Source organism: Delphinus delphis, chromosome 16 (genome assembly GCF_949987515.2).
Source record: "Delphinus delphis chromosome 16, mDelDel1.2, whole genome shotgun sequence".
Classification (NCBI taxonomy): Eukaryota; Metazoa; Chordata; class Mammalia; order Artiodactyla; family Delphinidae; genus Delphinus; species Delphinus delphis.
In genome coordinates, this window is record NC_082698.1 from 46,680,762 (window position 1) to 46,706,837 (window position 26,076).

Below are 26,076 nucleotides of genomic sequence, written 5' to 3' on the forward strand. Positions count from 1 at the left end.
ATAGTCTGTGTGATAAATGGGAAATCTGCGTAAAGCACTTCTGAACACCAAAAACCATGATGGTCATTTCAAGGAAAAGCACTCATATAATTGTTAGAGTTGTGAGCTGAACTAGTTGCTTTTGATCACTTTAATTTGAAAGAATGACTGACAGACAAAACTAGTTATGAAGACTTGGATATGTGGCAGATCTTTTCTTGAAAATGAACAAAGTGAACCTGTCATATCAAATAAAACCACTAACAGTATTTTCTGCCTATGATGAAATTTGGGCTTTCAAATTTCGAATATCAGAATGTTGAAAAGCTTGTACCTGCCTCTGTGAGCCTGACAGTTTCTCAGTAGATAAATATTTTTCTGATAAAATTGGTGGTACATGAATATGATTTTTCCATATTGCATAATGAAACATGTCAACATTTGGGAGATCTCGTAACTCAGGGAACCAATATTGTCATTGTATGTTACTTTCATGCTCCAATGCATGTTACAAATCATGTATGGGTTACAATATCCATTCAAAGTACAAGATAATCAATACATTTTACTGTAACAGAGTACAAAAATTTCACTGATAAAAGTTTCAAGTAACCTTTCAGAAACTACTACTTGTTGAATTTTGGTGTAGTATCAAAGAAGAATATCTATAATTTTCTGAAAATTCTATGAAAATACTCCTTTCTTTTCTAACTACATATCTGTGAAAGACCAGATTTTCTTCATGTATTTCAACCAAAAAATAAATTTAAAAGTATTACAACTGATTGAATAAAGAAGCAGATATGAGAATCCAGCTGTCTTCTAAGCCAGATAGATATTAAAGAATTTGCAAAAATATAAAACCGTACTACTCTTTTCAAAATTTTTTGTTTTGAAAAATCTATTTATTAAAAATGCTATTTATGGTTATATATAATGGATTTATTACTGCTATCTTAAAATGAATTAATAAATGCCTTATTTTTAAAATTCTGTTTTAATTTCTAACATGATAAATATCAATAGATACAATCGATATAAACAACAGCTCTTTGAAGTCTCAATAATTTTTAAGAGGGTAAACAGGTCTTGAGACCAAAAAGTCTGAGAACTCTATGAAAATGTTGGTCAACTGCTATGAAAGTGAATGAACTACTACTCCATGAAAAGACATGGATAAATTTCACACAGTTTGGAATGAAATAAGCCAGAAAGAAGAGCATATGATATGTTATTTCACACACATAAAAGTAAAAAGTGGAAAACTGATGTATGATATTAGCTGCCAGGAAACTGGCTACTTTGGGGGTGCTAGAGACTAGAATCGGGCATGGAGTGGGGGGTGCTTCTGGGGAGCCGTGAATGTTGTATTTTTTAATCTGGGTAGTGGTCACATGTTCACGCCATTAAAATTCTTAAATTTGTATATTTATGACTGGAACACTTTTATTCTATGTGTGCTAATACTTCAATAAAACAAAAGAGTATTTACCAGCAAAGACTCAAAACTATGGAAACAATATAATTTTTAAAACCCCAGTTACTGTTTTGGAGTAGTGGGAATAGGGTGATTTCTTTCTTTCTTCTTCTTTTTTTTGTTTACAAAATTTCCTTAATATTGCTGTTACACGTTTATACAAGTAACATTCATTATGAGCAGTGCAAGTGACATAAAATGCTGACAAATTTGACTAATTTTACATCTAATTTTACATCTAAGGCCAAAGCCCAGTCTTTTTTCTGATATGATGCTTTGGAGATGTGCGGCAGGAGAAGAGAACTCGTGAGGGAACCTGGACACAAAGCAGCCCCTGTCAAACAACGAATGTGCTATCTCACTGAAGAACAGGCCTGGTGTGGATCATCCCAGGGGGTTAAGTGGGGGAGTTTCAGGCAGGGACACTCCGGCAAGATATATGAAAAGATATTCAAACTTTCATGCTGTTCTGAGCGCTGCTAAATCAGAGTGTTTCACGTAGAATCAAAGTCCAGACAGCTTGGTTCCTGGCCCTTACCAGCCACATTCCATGGGCAAATAACTTAATATTTCCAATTTGATTTATCATCTATAAAATGAAGGTAACAGTACCTCCTCGGTCTAGTCCAAAGAGATATTATAGAGATAAGATGAGACAGTAAAATGAAACTTCATAAAAGGGTCACCCAGAGACTATCTGGGTGTAAGTCATGGGTAAGATCAGTTGAAAAATTTGACCTAGATGGTCTCTTCTGAATTAACAGTTATAGAAAATGCTATATGATTTCAGTTATATATCATATTTACTCTTCAAATAAATACCCTAACGACAATAGCTGCAGCCCAGTGTTGTTTACACCCTTGCTCAGATATTCCATGTCTACCCTCAAATTTTCTCTCTGTTGTTAAGTTCAACCAATAGCCATTGTCCACCTACCATTTTCCAGGCCCTGCAGTACAAAGACGAGCCCCACATCTGCTTTTGTGGAGTGCAGTGGAAGAGCATATAATTATGTGTCGACATGGCCAATGTTGAGACAGAGCTATGTTTGGGACATGGTGACACAGGTCACAGTCAGCACAAAGAAGAGGACACCATGGTGTTCAGTGAAGGCTCCCTGGTTGAGATGCTGCTTTAGCTGAATCTCAAATGAGAGGTTTTAAATAGAAGCCTGATGTGGTCCCATTAGCATTTTTGCTAACTCGCTCTGGTAGCAATTTGAAGGATGGATTTAATGAAGACAAGACTAAAAGTAGGGAGTTCCCTTAGGACACTATCATGACAGCGCAAGTGAGGGCTCACAGGGTGGAATGGGTGAAGTAGAGGAGTCAAATTCAAGAACATGGAAAATAAAATTGGGATAAACTGGTGACTGTATGAGAGGGTAAGAATTACTCTAAAACTTCTAGTTTGCCTAATGGAACAAATTAAATTAGATAAACTAAGAAAAATTAATAGATATCACAAAAACAAGAGAAAGAGCAAGTTTAAGCGATATGAGGACATGTTGAATTTGAAGCATCAGTGGTACAGCTGGACATCCCTAGAAGAAAGCTCAAGTGAGAGTTCCAAGTTCTATATAGATCTGTGAGCCACCAGCAATCAAATGATAAATAAACAGTGAGAGATGATAAGATGTCTCATGGAGAATACGTGCAGAGAGGAGCCTGATGAGCCAAGGTCAGAAACCGGAGAACACTAGCAAAGTTTAGGATAGGAGAAGAAAGGTTAGAAAAGTTTAAGGAAAATCAGAAAGAGAAATGTCATGGAGACCCAGAGCTGTTTAACCACAGTGATTGCATCAGAGAAGTCCTGTACGATGAAGCTTGAAAATGTCTTGGATTTGTCTACAGAAATTGGTCTTTGGTAATTTCTACAAGTTATTTCAGAGGAATGATTAGACGGCAGTGAGTCAACCAGAAATTTGGAGATAAGGAAATGGAGACGATGAATACTGCCAACTCATTCAAGAAACCTGAATCTGAAGAAGAGAAAAAAAGAGGTGGGAGTAGGGCCATGCAATATAAGAGGAAGGATACAACCCAAGTGTATTGCTAGGCTGTGGGGAGCTTGGCAGCAGATGGGAGAAGGTTGAAAAGCAAAGGGAAGAGGAAGGTGGCACAGGTTCCACGGGATGAGAGAAGAGAGGATGGAATCAGCAGCCCATGGAGAGGCTGACCTGAGCCATGAGGAAGGGCTCATGCTTGGAAGCTGGATGGAAGGACCTGAGGATGGGTGCAGATGTGGATGAGTGTGTGAGCAGAACACTACTGAGTGAGGTGCTTCACACTTGATGGCTTCCAGTTCCAGGGTAGAGTAAAGGGGAAGATGGCTCTGCTTCCCCTGAGCGCTGAGCAGGGGTGAAGGCTTGGAATAGTGGATTAGGAGGATGGGAGAGGGACCTGACCAGGGACCTAACCTGATGAGTTATATAAAAGTGCTGATAGCCCAAATATTTGTTATCCCTTAGTCCGTTCTCTCAACATTACATCCAGTTAACTAATTTGCACATAGCACTTTACAGCTGACAAAGGAGTTTCCATATGCATTATCACATTTAATATTTAGCCACCTGACAAACCTGTATTATTATCATCCTCATTTTACGGAAGAGGAAGCTGAGGACAAGTGAGATGAGTGACTCCAACAATACGGGAGTTGGCAGTGCTGGAAGATGACTTCTTGGATTCTGCCATCACGTGAGTGTCTCCCACGTGGTTTCCACCCTGTGTGTTGCCACAGTGCTAAGCAAACATTACTTTGCAATTGCTTTTGAGACCTTTCATGCCCTGAAAAGTTGTCACACTCTGGATGTGGAGACAAGAGGAGGGCGGTTCAAGGGCAGAGGCCCATCTGCCTGGGCAGCAGTGAATATGGCACATCGATGGGAGACAAATTCAGAGCAAAGCTCTGCATTGCTTATTGGAGCAAAATAGCCTTTGCTTAGCAACTGCCTGTGTGTTAAAGAGTTTGAGAACCTCTAAAGTAGGACCAAGGGCCTCAGAAGGCCGTTTGGAGATTTGAGAGGGAAAGCAGATCTGGTTTAAAGAGCCTCTGCCTTGCTGTCCCAGTGCCTCCTTAGGGAAGGGTTTGGCTACAGAACACAGATCAGATCTTGGAATGGGGAACAAGGCACAGCCTACCTGGAGGGTCACCTTTAAGTGAGCTGACCTCAGCTTGATGGTGCCCAGCTTTGCCAGGGTCACCCCTGGGGCCGGCCAGCTGCTGGTGACCCTCCCGCCCAAGCTCTCCCACAGGAAGCGCCTGCTGTCACTGATGACAGTCATTACATTGTTGGTTTAAAGCATCGTTAGTCCTGTAATTACAGCTGTATGGCCTAGCCAGAAAGGAGAAAGACCCACATCTAAACACAGCCTCTCAGATCCTGCTTGGAAACTTAGTACCAACGTTACAGTTGTAGGTCCTGGACTCTCCAGCCAAGCACGGCATGTGTCGGGTCTGGAACTAAACTCAGTAGTAAGAAATGCCACTGTATCTACCATGTGCTGACACATGCATGGCATTTTAATCTTTCTTCTCACAATTTTCACTGCTAGTCACTTACACTAAGGAAATCATAAGATATATGCACGAATATTCACTGGACAGTATTTTCCACCATCTTATTTATAGCAGCATAAAATGAAACAATGTAAATATCAACACGTGGAGGGATGGTTCATCCTTACTGTAGAGCATTATGCAGTCACCACAAGTTATGCTCACAAAGGGCCACCACTAGCCCATACAGCACCTTTGTGTCCCCTTTGGGCAGATGCCATCCTGGACCTGCTTGGATAACTTGAATAGTGGGACAAAGGCTGGATTTCGGCTTCTTTTTGCCATGCTGGCCAGATGCCCTCGTGCGTAACCTGCACAACTGTTCACGGCAGTCCTGGTGTCAAAGAAGTTTTGATGATATGGAACCAGGTTTTTGATGTACTGAGATTTTTTTTAAAGGAGGTTAGAAAAAAATATGCTAACAATAACAACAATTAAATGTGTATCGATTTTGCATGGAAAAGAAAAACTGAAAAAAAATATAGGGCTTTGGTCGTTAGTGCTGTTTGCCAAATATTTCCAGTTCTCTCCTCCTGTAGCTACATGGCATGATTCACCCTTCCTGCCACCTTTGAGCCATAGGTGAGGCCAGGGAGAGGTGCGCCGAAACTTTAAGGGCTCATGCTCTGTTTGCTAAGCTCTTTTTTAATTGCCATGGCAGTGCTCAAAGTTCTAGGCAACGGCAACTCCATGAGCTGGTATCACTGGGCGAGGTTAAGGCACAGAAGACTCCCAACCAACTCACAATGCACGTGTAGCACAGGTGAGAAAGAAACCTTTGCTATTTTAGGGCAATTCGTTTTGGGGGTGTTTGTTACTGTAACATAACTTTTCCTGAATAATACACACACCAAAAATGTCAGGAAGGGTTATAGTGAAACTGCATTAAAATACATAAAATTCATTTGGATTCGTATTTGTGATCTGTGAGAAAAGATCAACAGAGCTAAGTGAAAGCAAGTGTGAGATCAATGAAATATTATGAGCAAAAAGCTCAAACGATTTGAGCAACAAGATAAATAACAGGCTTAATGGATTATAGCCCAAATTATAAAATAAATACACTGCTCACCTCTCCTCCACCAGTGCAGGCTGAGAGGATGAGGGATCGGATTAACAGTGTCGTGTAGTTGGCTGGCAGTGAGCAACCGAGGAAACCATGTCTGTGTGAGCCCTTTGTCATGATCATGTAACTGGTAATTATCAAGAATTCTCTTTCCCAGCACGCCTCCTCAGGGCCCCAGGGCAGAGTGCAAAGCCTGCAGAGGCAGTGCTCCACATTACAGCGGCTGGGTTCCCCGCCTGAAGCCCCCCTAGAATAAGCTCCTCAAGGACAACGTCCATCCCTGTTCCCAAGTGTCTGGCAAATGGAGACAATAGACGAAAGTTTGAGAGACTGAAATGAAGCTCATAGATTTTGGCACTCCTCTGAGCTAAATTCTCTGCAGCTGGTCACTTCCTGCCCAGAGTAAAACACTGGTGATGGTCAGATATAGGGCCAGGTGATAAGATTTCTGGGTCTGCAAAGAACAAAGGTCAGGAGCTGGGCAGTTCTGGCCTTCACTTCCACTGCCATGTTTAAACCTGTCTGAAATTCAATGTTTTCCTGGTTGTGAAACATTCAATAAACAGATCACATATGCAATTTTTCTATTATGCCTTCTCTACATAAGGTTGATATATCTGCCTTCAAATATAAGTTCTTACTGGAGACCTGGCTTTAGTTAAAGGGTAGAAGCAGTTAATGAGAAAACAATGAAATGCTTTCCCTGTTTGTTGGTAAATCTTGTATAATACCTACACGTGCACCCGTAAAAGGTTAGCAGTTCCTTATGAAGGTAAACAGGAACTAAGGGACAGAACGGCCTGGGTCTGCATCAAGCCACAGTCAAGGTGTCTTTGGAAGATATCTATTTGGACGACTCAGGCCAGGAAATGCTCTTTTCTCCAAGTGCCCAGATAATTGCACTTTTCTCTACGGTGGAGACATAGCCCCTGGATTCTTAATAAATGTCAAGCAATACCAGAGTAATAATCATATTTCCAGCAATAATGACAAACAACTGGTGCTTGGAGTGGGTGAAGAGGGACCAGATCACCACAGCGCAATTCATCTCTTGTTAAATTCACTCACATATTAATTTCTAAGATGAACAGTGGTTTCTAATTTGTCTTTTTTGAACTGTGCTGTTTTTATTAAATTCAATTGTCATGAGACTGACTACTTTCAAAAAAAGACACTCCCGTGTAGCAAAGGACAAAAGCTTTGGAACTGCAGGTACCAGGCCTCCTCAAAGAAGCCAGCTTCCCTCCTCTTTTTCTCCTTCTTGGGCATCAGAGCCTCTGTGAGACTCAGACAGATGGGAAGCATCACCACACTGACCTTTCCTGAACTCAGCCACGTCTCCTCAAGTTTCCGTTATCATCTTCCTTAGAGGTGAGGCTCATGGAGACACAGACCTCCTTGGGCAGGAGCAGAAGGTTAGGAATTACCTACGAGAAGGGGTCTGGATGAGAGATGAATGTGAGGCTCTACCTTGGAGGACTGCAACGCATGGAAACATTTTCCCCTGAACACATTTTGAGACTTGAGGTTGCTGTTACTGACTGACTCGTGTTCCCCGCAAATTCACATGTTGAAGCCCCAGCTCCTAGTACCTCAGAGTATGACTGTATTTTAGAGATAGGGCCTTTAAAAAGGTAATTAAACAAGGCTGTTAGAGTGTGCACTAGTCGAATCTAGTCAGTGTTCTCCTGGGAAGAGGAAAAGATCCTAGGGATGCTCTCGTGGAGAAGACGGCCATTTACAAGCCACAGAGAAACCAGTCCTGCAGAAACCTTGATCTCAGATTTCCAGCCTCCAGAACTGTGAGAAAATAAATATCTGTTGGTGAAGCCCCTAGCCTGTGGTATTTTGCTAAGGCAACGCTGGCAAACTAATTCAGCCTCCTTGACTCCAAATGATGTCTAGCACTAAGAAAGCCTGGACACTGAAACTGGCATTTCAAGTAGAGATAACAAATGGGGGCTGGAGCTTATGGGGAGGGTTCCTTCCTTAGGCTGTAAGGAGAGAGACTAGGCCACTTTGGCCAGGAGCAGCATGTCGCTGTCCACAACTAGAGCAGAACCCTTGGCTTGAGCTCTCAAGACGTCACTGGGTGCTATCTGGGTCCACACTGGGATTTTCCGGAGGGCGACCGTGACCACATCCCTGTGCTCCGGGATGCTGCACACACCTGCTCACCTCGGCTCCCTTGGGAGTCACACTGGGACTTGTCAGTAGGTGCCCACTGTTGGGCTGAATGTGACTCACAGGTAACATAATCAACACCAGCCCTTCCCTCTCCCTTAGGCTTGTCCCGCATAGATATGGCCACTGTGAATTAAAAATAGTTAACTGTAGCCACAGGCGCCATGGCCAGGCAGGAAAGGGCTTTCAGAAGGGACGGTGTTTTTAAAGTACAGGAGAAGCAGTTGGTCTGATGGGAGGGGGAGGCTCTTCCAAGCAGATGGGACCACATTTGCCCAAGGGTAGAGATGGGAGAAGACAGGGTACATTACGATAAAATACGGAAGCGGGCCCATTTGGAGCAAACACTGTGCAAGATTGTCACAGGAGAGAAACTTAGAAAAACAGTGAGAGTCAGGCTCCCTGCACTGTGGTCGTGGGTCTGAGTCCTCTTCTGGACAGTGTAGGAACAAATAATGTTCTTTAATCAGGGACATGACATGATCAGATCTGATCTTTAAAAACTCACAATGGGGGTGGCTTGAAGGGGTGATGAGGCAGAGTAAGCTGCTGGGAGGGACCATCTGCTTTGTTCTCCCTATGTCCCTGCTCTCAAGCACTCCTACTCCCTGGCAGAAGCATAATTGATGGGTGAGGAATAAATATATGAACTATCTTACCTACCACTCCACAATGGCAGCCAGAAAGCTCACGCGTGGTGTAGATGTTTGGCTGTAAGCCTTTATGGACTGCATATTTATGACCTTAATTCCCCAGGAATTGACTTTCTTCTTTTAATTTTATTTTTCTTGATCTCATTTATCTTATTGCATGCATCTCATCTGGATATCATAAATCCTCTTGGGATTGAGTCAGACTATAAATAAATACATGGGATTAACATAAACTGGATATAATACTCCAGTAATACCAAGGCAGCAGCTGACCCACAAGGCTGTCCCTTTATACCTGGAGGGGCCCCTCCCTCACCACCAATCTTCCTTCACATCCTTCCTGCTCCTTCTCCTCCTCCTCCTCCTCCTCCTCCAAGTCTCAGCTCAAGCTCAGCTTGTTAACATTTTAATTATTTCACCTACCTAGAAGGTGGGGGTCGCAGGTCAGGGACTTGTGCCTTTTTCTGTCAGTATCCCCTGGCCTTAAGCCAAGGGCCTGGGATGTGGTAGGAAGTCAATGAGTGTGCACGGAATGTCCAGAGCAGGACTGGGTGTTTAGTAGATGAGAGGGGGGTGGGGGTCGAGATACGTATGCAGATGGAGTCACAGACATAGATGTATTTTCTGATGCCCTAGGCAGTGGCCCCCAACCTTTTTGGCACCAGGGACCGGTTTTGTGGAAGACAGTTTTTCCATGGACCGGGTGGTGGGGGATGGTTCAGGCCCTAACGCGAACGATGGCAGCCGCCCACCACTCACCTACTGCTGTGCAGCCCGCAGGCCTGGGGGTTGGGGACCCCTGCCCTAGAGAACTGGAATGGCTCTTGACAACTGGCCCCTGCTGCTCTCCTCCTGGACCACTCCGTGTTTGATCTCTGTGCTCCAATTATAAGGATATCCCTCTGTTCTCAAATATACGAACTCCCTCCCACCGTTGATCCCTGGCCCTAGCCGAGTCCTTTTCGGGAGTTTTCATTCCCCAGGTGCCCAATGGCTACTCTTCCCTCTCAGCTTTATTATCACTTCCAACCTATGGCAATCACAAGTCAGTCTCCAGCGTATCATGTATTGCCTTCAGATTACGTCACAGTAGCTAATATTTTCTCATCTATTCCCTTTTGCTTACAGTCTATTTCCCTAAACTGAGAGCAGATGCCTCATCTGTCCCCCAATCCATACAGCAGATCCCAGACATAAAAGTCCATGAGTCAGGAACCATTTACAAGAAACTGAGTTATTTGTAGTGAAGTGGATGGACCTAGAGACTTTCACACAGAGTGAAGTAAGTCAGAAAGAGAAAAACAAATACCGTATGCTAACACATACATATGGAATCTAAAAAAAAAAAAAAAATGGTCAGAAGAACCTAGGGGCAAGATGGGAATAAAGATGCAGGCCTACTAGAGAATGGACTTGAGGATACGGGGAGGAGGAAGGGTAAGCTGGGACAAAGTGAGAGAGTGGCATGGACATATACACATTACCAAACGTAAAATAGATAGCTAGTGGGAAGCGGCCGCATAGCACAGGGAGATCAGCTCGGTGCTTTGTGACCACCTAGAGGGGTGGGATAGGGAGTGTGGGAGGGAGTGAGATGCAAGAGGGAAGAGATATGGGGACATATGTATATGTATAACTGATTCACTTTGTTATAAAGCAGAAACTAACACACCATTGTAAAGCAATTAAACTCCAATAAAGATGTTTAAAAAAAAAAAAATTGATCGGCCACTCAAGGCTCAGCTACTCCTTCTATCACTCCTAATTGTACTAGTAGATACACTAGCACCCAAGGACCCATGAGCGGCCTCCCAGGCCCCCAGGCCTGGACTGCCACACTCTCTTTGGCTGTCTTCACTCTTTCCTCCAGGTTCAGGCCCTCTTCCCTTCTGTGCCAGGCGTAGAGCCAAGTTTGCACCAACCCCCATTGACAACAGTGGAGAGAAGAAAATTTCAGAACTTCCTGTTCTGAGATTTTGAAAGACTTTGTTTTTGTTTTGTTTGCTGTACACAGGTCTCTCACTGTTGTGGAGCACAGGCTCCGGATGCGCAGGCTCAGCAGCCATGGCTCACGCGCCCAGCCGCTCCGCGGCATGTGGGATCTTCCCGGACTAGGGCACGAACCCACGTCCCCTGCATCGGCAGGCGGACTCTCAACCACTTCACCACCAGGAAAGCCCTGAAAGACTTTTTTAATTAACCAAAATGGTTTCTCATAATAGATGGGTCCCAGGACGAGAACACGACTGTAACTTACACTGCAGGCGCCTCACGGCTGATCTGGGAGTGAGGAGCTAGTGGTTGTGAATGGCAGCAGTGCCCTGGGAGGGCCCCAGACTGATTCTCCACTCCAGGACCATGTGCCATTTTATCATTTATATAGTTTGGGACATTTCTGTCTTGTGAACTCTAAAGCGTTTTTGCATCGATGGATACGTTTAAGTTTTAAATATTCAAATTTAGAGAAATAAACAATCAAAAAATGTGTTTTCCCTAGCCATAAGTCACAATTTTTAAAAACTGAAAGCCTTTCCTGGAATGATGATACCGTACCCAACCACAACATTAGTTTTTGGAATGCGGGTATACCTCACATTAGGAAATCTAGTCTATAAAAACCTGAACCTCAAAATAGATACCTGGACATAATAGGCCTTCAAAGTAAAGGACTGTATTCAGTTTTCAAAAGGATTCAACCCAGGATTTCTTTAGGTTGCCAAGTTCCTAAATTAATTTCAAATTGGTTTTAATTTACAAAATATTGACCTATATACTTTTTTTTTTCCAGAAACCCAGCTACTGTAATTCTTCTTAGATACAGTATAATCTAGCCAGGGAGATAAATAACCAGACTACAAGGACTCTTTAAATAGAAGGTCATGTGCTACTCGTCTCTATATTCTTAGGACTGCTATATCTTCAATGAATTCGTATGTTGTTGAATTGCACATGATGAAGTATTTATGTACCTTAAAACACTGTGGGTTGAGCTGAAGACTTGGACCTGGAGTTACTCTGAAATATTGCTCAGTGACAGCCATCATATATGGTATATAAACACAACCTGATTTTGTAATAAAATAAAATACTATAGAAGAGAAAGGAAAGAAAATCAGTAAATAACTAGCAGAAGGAGGTGAGAAGATCTAATTTAACTTTTCTAACCTTTTCAGACTGGATGTTTCTGTCTTTGGAGAAGAAACTGAACATTCAGCCCTAACAACTTTTCAAAAGATGATTTAGATTCGATGTGCCTTTCAATGGGCAGTAGTCGTGACCTTATGTTGAGAATATTCCACTGACTTGTGGAACTTCCACAACCCCAGTGCCTGCTCTCTTGGAGAGGTTTCAAGCTATCATCTTGCTTCCAAAAACAAAACAACTTTAACCCCACTTCTTGTGAGGCTGAATGATCAAAAGTGCACTCAGAGAGGTGGCTTTGGGCTGCTCCAAGGTGGCCGAGTGGCACCTGTGCTTTTGTGGAGCACTGTGATGGAGCCATCCCTTAGTGTCAGTTACGGCGACCAGCAGGAGGCAGGGCCATGAGCCAGCCATGGGATGAACTGAGTTACTGTCAGTATTAAACATGCGTTTATTGTGTGGACTTTGCATCCTTAATAAGTCATGATAGTGTAGACCACGTTAAGTTTTAAGAGTAAACAGTTGACATATATAAAATGGAATATTACTTAGCCATAAAAAAGAATGAAGTAATGCCATTTGCAGCAACATATAGAGATTGTCATACTGAGTGAAGGAAGTCAGACAGAGAAAGACAAATATCATATGATATCGCTTATATGTGGAATCTAAGAAAAAATGGTACAAATTAACCTATTTACAAAACAGAACTAGAGTCACAGATATAGAAAACAAACTTATAGTTACCAAGGGGGAAAGCGGGGGAGGGATAAACTGTAAGATTGGGATTGACATATACACACTACTATACATAAAATAAATAATCAACAAGGACCTACTGTAGAGAACCAGGAACTCTACTCAATACTCTATAATGATCGATATGAGAATAGAATCTAAAAAAGAGTGGATATATGTATATGTATAACTGAATCACTTTGCTGTACACCTGAAACTAACACAACATTGTAAATCAACTATACTCCAATAAAAACTTTTTTAAAAAAGAGTAAACAGTTGAGACAAAAATTCTGGTAGAGAAATTCTATGTGCTAGTTGAGGTAGGTACTTGCTGCACATTACGGAGGGTCGCTGTTATGCAATTTTAGCAGAAGGATCCCCTGGTCAGGTCAGGGTCTCTGCTAGCCTAGCCACTGTCCTTTGCATGAACTGGAAAAAGGAGTCCCCTCTGGACAGATGGTGCCCTTCTCCCAGATCAATGCAGACCACACCAGAGCTCACAGCTTGCCAGCAGAGCTTGGACAAAAGTCAGGGTCCACCTTAAACTGCGCTTCTCTATGCAGAGCCCTGGTCCCGTGCAGGTGAGTTTTTCGGAGTGGTGCCACTGCTCACCACAGTCCAGCTGGCCTCAATCCACCACCAGTCGTTGTACAATGATGTCTGCCCCCACCCACCCCAGGACACAAGCCTCTCCTCTGCTTGGACTACAGGGATGTCTGCACCCACAGTGATGAGTAGCTAGTGGTTCTGTAGACTCTACTCATGCCCAAGCCCTGACATTGATCCTCTCAAGAGGACAAGAGACAGTCTCTCTTAGGCCACTGTATCTCTCCGCATTTATCTGAAATCTTGTCCCCACATAACTTAGGTGCCTGGATCCTGCACCAGCTAAATCCATCCCTGAAAAATATCATCCAAGAAGTGACTGAAGAGGTTCAATATCACGAGCAGAACTTTTTCCTCCTCACTGAACAGGTGACATCAGCTAGATGCTCAAATGGCCCAGCGTCCTCAAGGGAGAAGATGGCAGAGGTGGCATCACAAGCATTGAGACCCTGCAGTAAACTGTAAGCTTTAGTAAAGGATGGGCATTCCAGGGTTCCATTAGGATTGTTTGAAGAAGGAAAGCTTTGGGGCTTTGGGCATGGTGGCTTCTGTCTTGGGAGCCTCTTTTCCAGAAAATGTCTAGAGACTGTGATGTTTCAGGAAGGGTTCTAATCCGAGGAAGTTACCGTATCTAGAACTACAACACGCCCATTCCAGTTACAATCATTCATCAGAAACCAGGGGGCTGCCCTAAGACAGCAGAAACATGTGAACTTGCAACCAAGGACGGCTGGACCACAAGTCTGATCTGGGCAGCTTCCATCTTTCCTGTGTGTGTAGGGACACCTGCTCTGAGCGAGTCACTGATGATACTCCCTGAGCCTAACCTGATGGAAAGAATACACTGAAAGGTTTGACCTCAAATGCCTTTAAAGGGCAAGCTCAGCTAGAGAATTTAAGTTACAGAGTTTTCAGAAAAAAAAACTGGTTGTGATATTGTTAAACACAAAGGACACAAACACACATGCTAAATAAAATGATCAAATAAGCACAAAGCACAATGGCAAATGTATCAACTAAAAGCTCTGTCATACGGCACCATAACCTCGCAATGATTCAAACACTGAACAACAAATGACAACTTTAATATATACCATTAATAGCAAAATGTCTGCTTTACTGAAGACAAAAAAAAACTATCTTGCTCTAAGCAGTTCTGAAATGAATATTTGATTCAAAACTTCCCCTGTGCATATAATCGCATGCTAATTTACATTTTAATTACTTCCTAAGAAATCAAAAGCATTTGTTGACAGTAGAACATAATGTCAGCTTCACGGTGCGCTGTTGGTGGATGCTTAATGAACTTAATTAGACAATTAGTGATGTTAATTATCCTTCTATTATGAAGATAAAGCTGTCTCACTAATGATGCACTTGGTAAAGAAACATCATTAAAGGTATCAGTGTTTGCTTTGTTCATTTACTTCTATTTTTCAAACTCCTGTAACAAGGACTTGTGATAGCCTAGTAACGTTTAAGACTCTTAAAATGGAAAAAGAAAAGCCACTGTTTCCATCAGCCCGATACTGTCCTTCCCCCTCATTCTGGATACTAATATTGTGTTGGTGACGGGGTTGCTGTTTCAAATCCCCTGCTGTAGGGACCTCCAGTCCATAGTCAGTTGTGGTATGGAGTTTCTGGTTCAAACCATGTCCTTCCTTTGGGCTCTAATATAAATTGTTTTAAGAATGGGATGTGTGGGTGTGTGTGTAAAGAAGAGAGATAATGAGAGGGAGTGTCCTGGTTGAGTGCCCAGAGCACTGGAAGAAAACCTAAGGGGCTAATCCACACACACACACACACACACACACACACACACCCGTCACCCTGGCCTCGGCTGCATTTCTACCCTACAGTGCTGTGTTCTCACCTCCACCACCAGGATGCTTTGCTGCCCTGGGAAGCTCCATGCTGCATATGGTGTTGGAACACAGCTGCCTGCATGACCAAGGGCTGTGACACATAATATACAGACTTTACTTTCAGCTGAAGTGAAGGAGGAAACTTCAGAGGTTTAAGAAATAAGATACTGGACTTCACCATTTTTCTCTTTCTTGCATTCGAATACTACCACAACCAGAGCGTAATGGAAGTCCCTTCTGGAAGTAATCCTAGTCCAGACACACCATGAAGAGCTCTAAGGCCAGGCTGGGGAGAGTGGCATTATTTTTAGGGTCAGTAATCTCGGGAAAAGCATGAAGAGAAAGTGTCATTGGCAGCCTCGCCCGCCACAATTAAGAAAACCAAGATTCCATTTAGTAGAAGATCTCAGTAACAATGCTCACGTCAGTAGTGGGATTTATACTTTACAAAGTCTTTTTTAAAAATTATACTCTCATTCGTTTCTGAATGGTTTTATTCCTCTAACAGAGAGTCCCATTTAATTACTGGCTCACAAGATGTTTACCCCCACAGAGCACTACTGGGTTTTCCAACAACTCAGCATTGCGATTTCTCATAAAGTCCGTGTTTGCAGGTTTTCTGAATCACTCCTCTCTTCTCCACGGTTTCCAATGGTTTGTCCCTCCAGCCCCACTCCTCCCTTGATTTGCTGACACAAGCCGTCTTTCTGCCTTCCTGCCCTACAGCGAGGACGTATTATCAAGACCTCACCAATCTCTGGGTCCTCTCACCCCTTCAATTTTAGAAGTTCTCATGCATTTTCATTTTCCCCTGGCTACCTGCTTCCAAACATCTCTCTTAAAGGCACATTCATCTCCTGGGAAAGTCTTTTTTTTTTCCTTGCCCAACATCATGTTGCATTTACAACAAGTTTAAGTAAAAATAGTCCCTGTGATGACCTTCTAAATTTCAGATTTTTTAAATTTCCTACACCTTCTTAAAGATTTTTGATTATAACTCTTTCACAGTAGAACATCTCTGGGAATTCTAACTTCCCTTTTCATAGTTGCTTTTTGACTTCCTTGGCTGGTCCCCTCAACTCCACCACTTACTTCCCCTTCATTTCAAAGCCCATTCTTTTCTATTTTCAAAAAACTCTTCTTAGCCCTGGGGTGCTCCTGACTCATGAGCCTTTTGCCCAGGTGAGTGAAAGCTGAGGCTTCCGCCTCAAGGGCTGTTCACCCCTGGACACAGAGGTGCCAAAACACTGCACTGGAAAGCATTGTGTCCCATCAGACCTCAACCTCCTTCCTGAAACAGGGGAGTGGGATTCTCGGGGACTCACCGCACCTTCAGCCTCAGCAAGACCGAAATCTCTCGGCAGCGGGAGACCAATGCAAACACGCCAGAAAGCAAGACCAAGAGCAGCTGGATCACTCCCACAGTGACTGCTCAAGCCTTCCAATGCTGCATGCTTGCTTCCCCTGCAATTTCTATTTGGGTTCCATGACTTCTTTAAAGAGAAAATAAGTATACAGGAACATTTACACATGAAATGATATGATGTCTGGGATGCTGCTTCATAATTATTCTGTGCAGAGGGAGAAAGCGGGTAGGGATAGAGAAGAGACAAGATTGGCCAAGAACTGAAATTTGTGGAAGTGATGGATAGATACATGGGGATTCATTTTTTATTTTCCCTATTTCTATATCTGTTTGAAAGTTTCCACAATGATTTTTCAAAGGGATAATGGGTGAAGTTCTCAGAGTAGATGGTCCAAAATGTCCTTTTCCTCGCCAGGGACCTGAGCCAAGGCTGCTTTTAGTATAGCTGTCACCCCATGGCTGGTCTCAGCCAGCATCACATCCTCCACCAGGGGCAGTGCTGCTCCGTGGCTGCGGGTGAGTGATAGTGGGCCTGGGCACTGCTGGTTTTGCAGGAGGCTCTTGTGCGTCTGGGTGGGTGGAGGCCTCGCCCACAGGGCAGCCCTTAGAGGACCTCATGGGGCCTTGGAGTAAATGTTTAGTGCTTTCGTATTCTTGCAGGGGCAGACATAAAATTCTTGCAGAAACCTGTCTTTGGTATTTTAGCAACTGCAGTGTGCGACCCTCTGGCTTTGGGTGCCTTCTCATCCCCTTCTGTTAATTCTCACCTGGCCCTGGCTTCCCTACGTGGGCCATGTCAACATTCTAACATATGGCTTCGAAGACGGCAACTGGAAGCCTGCTCAGTCACCTCCAAAGGCCATGGAAACGTGGCAGACACAGAACCCGGCCCTGCTCCACCGGCTCTTGCTCCTCTCTAAACCCTCTAAGTTTGCTCATGAGGCACACATGGCCCCTGCATGAACAGCTGTCCACACAGAAGGAAGGTGGGGTGAAACCTAGCTCATACTTTGCAGAACAAGACCTGGGTCAGGTGGCTGTGTGCCCCCCGCCCCAGAGGGGGTCCCACCTCCTTACAGGGTAGAGGTGGCCCTGTACTCTCAGCGTCCACCCTCTGGTCCCCATTCTCTGCAGAGCCCCACAGAACTATCTGAATCACACACCTCCCACACCTCCTAAACCTGGGCACACTCTCTTCTCGTGGCCTGATTTAAGAGCCCCGGAGCTAGGGCCTCTGTCTTTGGTGGCCCTCTTTTTTTTTTGTTCACACCAGCCTTGATTAAACAATTTCTCTTGTGTATTCTTTGGTTTCCACTGCTCCAACCACTGCCTTGCCTCCATCATCTCCCACCTGAATGATGCTACAGCCCCCAGCTTGTCCACTCCCTCAAGAGTCCTAAACTCCAATCTAACCTGTACAAACAGAAATGTGCCATTCCCCTGCTTAACCCCCAAGCTATGGGCCCCAGTGCCGCCCTGACCTGCCTCCATGCCCATCCTGCCACCTGCAGCCGCTTTGCCCATCCCCCTGCCCACAGGCCTCACAACCCCTTCCCACCGGACCTCTAGCTCCTGTGTCCCATGTGCCCATTTTCTGTTTGCCGATGTTTAAAAAAAAAACAGAGGATGACACACTTTATGTTCTGGAATAATTTTGGATCCACAGAAAAATAATAAAGATAGTACACAGAACTCCTGATCCTGTCAGCCCTCACCTGGTTTCCCATAACGTTAACATCACACATCGCCAAGGTGTGTCTGCTAAAACTAGGAAACAAACACTGGTTGCTGATGTTTTTGCAACTTGTTTTTAAACAAGAAAGTCTGAAGCTGAGCAGATGAGCAAAGCCGCTGCTACTGCTGTGGAGAGGGACGGCTGGCAAGAGTGTGTGCCCTGGATCCCTCCAAGCTGAAGGGGGCATGATGAAGTGGCTTCCTGGACACCTGAGTTGTCCTTTGGTAACCTCAAGGGAGCCCAAGGTCCCAACCTCTGTCCCGCAGGCTGACAGCCACAGCCTTTACCCTGGTAGAGATGATGACTTCACGCTTTGATGCCAGAAGGGACTGTGATGGGAGTCAGGGGGAGAAAAGGAAGAAATAACATCTATATATCAGCCTTGCCTCAAAGTTCAGCTCACCTGCCAAGAAGAAAACATTTTCTACTGAAAATGAAGATAGGTAAAAGGCATGAGGAATCGTACATCGTGTGTCTCACTCCAAGGAACAATTTATCAGTGCTACAGAGCTGTCAGCCACTGACATGATAAGGAATAACACCAAATGAATAATGTTTCCTCTAAAACCAACTCCTTTAATTACAAGCCCCTTCCTTCCAGAAGAGAGACAGAAGATGCAGAAACACCAATTTCATGCACTTGTGCCTGAATAATGCCTCCATGCTGCTTTTTCCAGATGGCGACCTTCTCACTGGAGGGACTAATGATGTGGGCATATTTAGGGAAAAACCAATAACAGAGTCTTTAACCTTCAACAACAAAAAGCGTGTTATACAAAATGTTCCTTGGGATACATTAGAAAATATCAATTACATTGCTCACCGAGGTGTAATCAGCTGTAATAATCAAAATTAATTTTTAAAAATAATTAAACAGACCCCAGGGCAAATAGTTGATGCTCTTATCCTATGACATCACAGTATACATATGTACCTGAGAAGTTGTGCCTTCTGTTAGCAACAAAGGCATCTCGCGTGGATGAGTGATGGATGCGGGCTCTGAAGGCTAGTGAGTTTCATCCCACAGAAAGGGGGGGAGGGGGCTCCATGCAGCTCCCTACACATTCTTTAAGAACCTTCTATGTACCAGGCACTGTGCCCAGCCCAGACTGAGTTACTGGTAGGAGATGCTGCTCAGTAAAGATGCAGATAATTTTTTTTTAATTAAAGTATAGTCCACTTTGTTTCAAAAATAATTTGTCTTTTAAAATTCCACAAGACAGTATAAGCTGTAGAAAAGATACATAAACCAGGCTGGAGGTAAAATGGGGCTCAATGAGGAAGGAAGAGGCCAGGGAGAGATATGTGTGGGTGTGTACACGTGTTTTGCAGAAATTTATCCCACTGGGCATGTGCAGTTACACCACTTGGGCCACGCTTATCTCTCTGGCTTCCAAGTGCCCAAATGAAAGAGGAAAACATAATGGTGTCAGAAGTTCTGCTGTTTGAGTTGCTGTGGAAAAGCACAGTCCTTCCTGGTGTTAACAGCTGAGGGAGACATCCCCCAAGGCTGTCCTCTCCCCGCTGCAGTCCAACCACACTGGCCTTTGCTGCCCTATAGCCCCCAGCGCACTCCTGACTCTGTGCCTTTGCCCGGTGGTCCTCCCTGCCTGATCACTTTTTCCTGGAGAGTCACGAGGCTCCTGTCCTTCCTTCTCTGCTTTCACATGCCCCTGCCAGAGAGGGCTTCTGCCACCTCCATCTAAGTGGCCCAGAACCTCTCTCATCACCCTCTCCCACTTATCCTGCTCCACTTTTCCTTACTGCAATTAGCACCTCAACATTTACAAATGTATTTATCTTTTTATTGTCTATCTTCACCTCCTAGAATGCAGTCTCCATGAAAGCAGAAAATGTCAGTTTTTCTCTCTTCTGTAACCTCAGTACTCACAGCAGGGTACAGAATAAGCACTTTAAAATTGCTGAATGAATGAATAAATGGGTGGATGGATGAGACCTCAACTGATGTAGAAGACAACATCCTCAGCAGCTCGCCTTCACCAAAGACAGACAACTTCAAGTATTCCTTCTTCCAGATCTCTCAACATGAGCCAAGAGCAAACTGTTATAAGCCATTTGTAAACCTACATGGCCCCAAACATTGCTGTTTACTCAAGCTTCTTTCAGATGGGCTGTTTCTCAACAAATCTCCCCAGGACTCGGAGGCACTGAACTGTGCCAGTGACAGTGACCTGGCGGGGGGTGGGGGGTGCCACTGGCAAGACACAGCATCAACAGCCACAGGGGTTCCCATAAAATGCATGGCCATGCCCAGCGTCTCAGCTGTCCCTTCCACAGCTGCCCAGCCAGACTGACCTGACCTCCTGGGGACAATGCTAACCTGGTCAAGGAGTAGATGCTCCAGGGAAGAGGCGCTGGACCCCTCCTGCCACAAATGGCGTTGGTCAGGAGCAAGTGCTTGGGCACAAGTGGGGATGCTCCTGCTTCCAGTGCTGGGTGCAACTGTACCAAGTGTGAGATGGTCTTGTCTTGCCCTTGGCAGAGAGAGCTATATTGGAATTTTGTAAAGCACTTGCACTTTCCAAGTGCTTCCACATAGTCTAGCGTAAACAGAGTACATTCCCAGCTGTAAACTCAGGAACTGAGGCTTCCAGAGGCTTTGGAGTTGCCTAAGGGTGTGCTCAGAAGTGCAGAGACTATGAATGAAGACCCTGTCTCCACTCTGCCACTTCCTGGCTTCAAAGACCTTGACTTTTTCTTTCAGATTCTATTTCACATCTATAAAATGGGACTAATAATAGCTGTGTGATGTCGCTGGCCCGAGATCTCAGTTATTCACTCAGTCAGCCAGTAACTCTGTGGACAAATTCAATGAGTAGTGTCTTCCCCAAGCCGGTGCACTGAAGACACAGCCTGCTCTCAGCTCTGAACACCAGGGGGCCGGCCAGCCTAGTCAGTTTCATTTCCTGTCTTTCATTCTATCTTCAGGTTCTTTCTCCATTTGTCCTAAAGCCTGTTGCTCCTGAACCCTGGAAAGAAGAAAGCTCCCTTCTCCTGGCAGTCTGGGCACGTACAGGCAGCCCTTCACTCCTCTCTTCTCCCAGTATCCTCCCTTCTCCCCATCAGACACTGACCACAGTGGACAACAGACCTATGGGGACAGCAGGGCCCAGATTCTGAGCACATGGGATTTGGAGTTAACCTCAATCTCCGAAGTTACATGGGCAGAGTTCGAATTGTGTAATGTGTCTGTCAACCAGCTACCCCGCTCCCTGGGGAATCCCTTCCCACAGTTTCCCACAGTTATTTGTCCCATTGTGTAAGTCAGGAAATAAAGACTCAGGGGTGTTAAGTGAATCACAAACCAAGGTCTCTTGGGCCTAAGGCCATGCCTATTGAATGACCACCTTCTGCCTCTGAAGGTAAGTCGGTGACCCTATCATTAGAATATATGAAAGACTGTATTTTCCAAGGAGAGCCTCAGCAATATTTCCAGTACTATGGGCTCTTGAAGAACCTTGTCACTTCCCTACCAGGACGTAGAGTCTACTGCCCTCCCCCTGAACCTGGGCAGAACTCTGTGCCTTTCTAGACCAGAAAGGACTGCAGCGGAGGTGATGCTACATGGTTTCCAAAGCTGGGTCATGCAAGGCAATGTGGCCTCCACCTCTCTCTCCTTCTCTCTCTCTCTCTCTCCATTTTTCTCTCTCTCCTTCTCCCTCCCTATGGAAATTTATCCCTTAAAACCCAGCCACCAGGTTGTAAGGAAGCTCAAGACACATGGAAAAGCCACGTGTAGATGTTCCCGCCAACATCCCCAGCTAAGGTCTCAGACTAGAGCCAGCAGCAACCCCCAGGCGTGTGAGTAAGTGAGCTTTCCAATGATCCCAGCCGAGGCCCCACACATCAGGGAACAGAGACACCCCAACCCCTGCTGTGCTCCAGATTCCTCACCACGGCATCCACAATCACGAAAACATCATTGTCAGTGTCACCGACTTTTAGGATGGTTTGATATGCAGCTTTAGAGACATGGACTAGAAAACCCTAACAGCTCAACCCCACATGGCCAAGAGGATCCACCACCATGTCTCCCAACAACGGCACCAACACTTCTGTCCCCCTTTGTTGTGCCCACACACCCAGCTCCTGCTCAGCTGTGGGTTACGGCTGAGTACACCTGACTCAGAAAGAGAATGGGAACAAGGGTTGGTTTGGGTTTTAATGACAAAAGGAACAGCTGCTCTTGGCACTCAGGTGGAGCCTATATTCGCTTCTGGTTAAAGCTAACCTAAGACCTGACTCCCACAGATGTAGCCTCAACTGGGAAGCCACATGCATTACCCCTAAATGCTCAGAAGAACATGGAGTTAGATCACATCCAGTGACAACAGAGAGAGAGGACATGATACATGGGGGTTTGAAGCGAATGCCTGATGTTCTCTAAGGAAAAGGGGTCTGGGCTCACCTCTGCTTTGCACTCAGGGTTCTTGGTCTGCCGCCCGGGCATCAGCCTCATGGCTGAGGACAAGCTTCCACTCCACGAAGGGACTTTGCTGTGGTGTCCGACACTTGAGCGACTGGCCAGTGACTTCTTTTCAGATGCTGGCGACAGAGAGGCAAAGACCGTCAGAGGTGAAGTTAAGAAGGAAACAAACACACACTATTTCTACAGCTGGCTTGGCTTTCAAAGGGCAAGCCGGGGGCCACAAGCCCAGTGTGTCTGCCTCCAGTAAGGAAAACAGCCCAGGCTACAGGTTTGAATTACTGTGAACTTCGTGATGCTGAAAGACTTAAAACAATATATGAGCCGTAACTTGAGAGTGATGACCTCTTTAAAAAGAAACTTAACCATTATTCCTACAGCTGCATTGGCTAACAGAGTAAAAATGCTGAGTCACTGGTAGAACGCAAGGGAGGTTAACATCTTCGGGATGAAGAGTTTTACTTGGAACATGAAGAACCTGAGGCTCCAGGTCACTGCATGACTTGGCGCAAGGTTTCAAACCTGGCAGGTGAGTATCAGGGCAGGACCTAGCACCCTGAGTTCCAGAGCCCAGGCCAGAGCTCTGACATGGTGGCCCTTCCCTCTGAGAGATGACTAGCATCTGCTGCTTGGTTGGCACCTCTGGCCTTCCTTTCACCAAGATGCAAAGCAGCGTTCATTCTTTGTGAGCAAAGATTCATGAGGCTTCAGCGATATAAATCCCACCCACCAGAGGGATGAGACAGAAGGTCTGGTGTAAAAGGCTTTGGGCCCTGAGGGAAACCCTGGGGGAGCCTGGTTCTATGAGACTCAGAAGTTCCACTCCCTGAAGCCAAGTGGACAGAGACCTAGGTAATGCTGCCAGGCCTTGAGCATCGTCTCTTCCCAGAGTGGGGTGACCTCCTCAATCTTCACTTCACTCTCTCCAGGTTTCACAGAAAGATCAATCTTGAAGTTATCCTCCAGCTCCTGCCGTCTCTGTGCCACGAGCTGCTGCCAGAGAGCCTGCACAGTCTTTTGGATGTTGTGCTGGACTAATGGAGAGAGTACATCACACAATCAGGACAGCCTCAGTGCTTCTCCCAGAGACAGCCAGGAGATGGCATATCATGGTTGTTTTTATGTGCATCATTCTTGAACATCACCCCAGCTTTGCAAGCTCCAGCCAGACAGCAGTCAGTATGTAGAGATGCAGGACTGATAACGATGCTACCAACATCCTTGTGAGCTGGCCTCTCCCCGACCTCTACCACCAAATCCTGCCTGCTTCACATGTACAGAGCTGGGAAACATGATTGATGGGCTCAGTGAGCCTCTTTCTCCCACCCCAACTCTGTTAGATACCAAACAGAGAGATACGTTGTGCAAGCTCTAGGTAACAAAACAGTTCTCCCCAAAACAGCTCCTTCCAACCTTGACTTTTATGTTGGCCCCTCAGGGGAACAGACACTGAACCCAAGACTGTGCCCAGGGGCCCAGGAACCAAGCCAGTCCTCTCTCCTGGCACTGAATCATGCTTCCAACTACCTACCCACCTCAATGCCCTGGATTTGCAGAGACAGACGAATTTACCAAGCCAGTTCTACCTGCTATACCCCATAAACATAATCCCCTGAGTTGTGCCTAACTTCCCTCTGATCTTGGGTCACTGGGTCTGCCCTTTGGTACCAGCCTCTACAGTTTGTTTTTCTTACCCTAGGGGGATGGACATTGCTCAGTCCACTCTACTAGTTAAATCCCCAAACGCAAATGTTCACGTTGTAATTAACACTGCAAGACAGTAAACTCTAAACACACAAGATTTTTGAGCACTGGCTTTGGGCACCTATCTGACCAGAAAATAAGGATCCTTGTGCCTACCACCTGGCATCACAAGATATCACAAGATTAAGTGGCACAGTTGGCAAACTAAAGTGGTGGAAGAAGGTCTGCTGAGGCTTCCTGCATCAAGAGGGAGAAATCTCTCAGACACATGGATCTGGTCGCCTTTTCTTTTTTTCTACAAACCGCCATCCTTTTAACTTGCTTTGACATTATCGAATCCAAGAATAAACTCCATTAAGCCAGAAATCTCATAAAGTAACGAGCTTCTTTACGCCATTCCCATTTTCTAGAGAAGAAAGCTGAGACACAGATAGGTAATGGCTTGAACTGAGTGATATGGCCACCAGTTTCCACATCTAGCGGTCCAAAGGAAAAGTCAAGAGACCAGCTGAGAAGTGAAATCAACGTATAGTGAGGTTCTCTGGTATTTTAGTACACAAGGTCTTAGCCTCACCAAGTCTCACAGAGCTCCCTCCTCATCTGTCCATCCGTCCATCCATACACCCATCCATTCTATTTCTTGTATACAAAGATCATTCCAATTTTATTCTCTATCAGGTTACCTTGCTGTATTACTACATTGTTCTAGGATTTCCTAGGACGTCTTCTGTCTTTTAAGAATCTTAGTAATATTTGCTTCCTTATCTTAGGAAGAAAAAAACTGAAGAATGCAACCCTAGCAGTTACCGCTATCTTCTACTCCCCCCAAAATAAACGACAAATAAAATGTACCATTGCTCAAGCTTGGGAAGTCTTCTCTTTTTTCTCTCACTTCTTCATTTGGAGAAAGAAAGACTTGATGATAAGGAGTCATTCTATGCTTGGGTTCCAATCCAAATCCTTCTGGGTAACTAGTAGACAAGAGATTGTTCACTATGAACTCCAGTTTCTTTGGGATCATTCCATTGTTCTTTATTACAAATAATAATCTTGCAAACTCAGCACACATCAATATAAAAAAAACTTGTCTAATCAAGTTAAAGCAAACACCTATGACAACTTCCATGACAGGTATTATACAAAAGCATTCTAGAAAAAAAGAAAAATACCTTCTCTTTGTCCCTGTCTTATTAAATCCAATCTATGCTCCCAAACAGACCTCCTCAACCTGCCCTGGTTTATACATCATGAGAACTGGTCACTTCTTTTTGCATTAAACTCTGCCTTTGCTTGGTGCTAACCTCATCCCTCATGGAATGGGGCCGGGGCCAGCTTCATGGGCCTGTGACCTGTGCAGCTGTGTATGGTCCGAACTCAGAAGGGTCCCATGTTTGGGCTCTGCTGTCACCATCTTGAAATTCTTAGTAATTTTTGAATAAGAGCCCCGCATTTATACTCTGCTGGAACCCTGCACATCATACAGCTGGTTTGAAGTGGGCGAAGTGGTTTACATATTAAGTTCCCCATAGACCATGTGCTCCAGAACTCCT

The 26,076-nt window shown here is 44.8% G+C and overlaps 1 protein-coding gene across 1 annotated transcript in view; it reads right to left on the minus strand.

Moving 5' to 3' along the window:
* WDFY4 (WDFY family member 4) overlaps positions 1–26,076 on the minus strand; it is a 277,878-nt gene that overhangs the window by 111,035 nt on the left and 140,767 nt on the right. Inside the window, exons 38-40 of the mRNA XM_060034652.1 lie at positions 25,379–25,497; positions 23,671–23,856; positions 22,805–22,941 (exon numbers count right to left, since the gene is read on the minus strand). Coding sequence (XP_059890635.1) covers positions 22,805–22,941; positions 23,671–23,856; positions 25,379–25,497 — 442 coding nt within the window. The remainder of the gene's footprint in view (positions 1–22,804; positions 22,942–23,670; positions 23,857–25,378; positions 25,498–26,076) is intronic.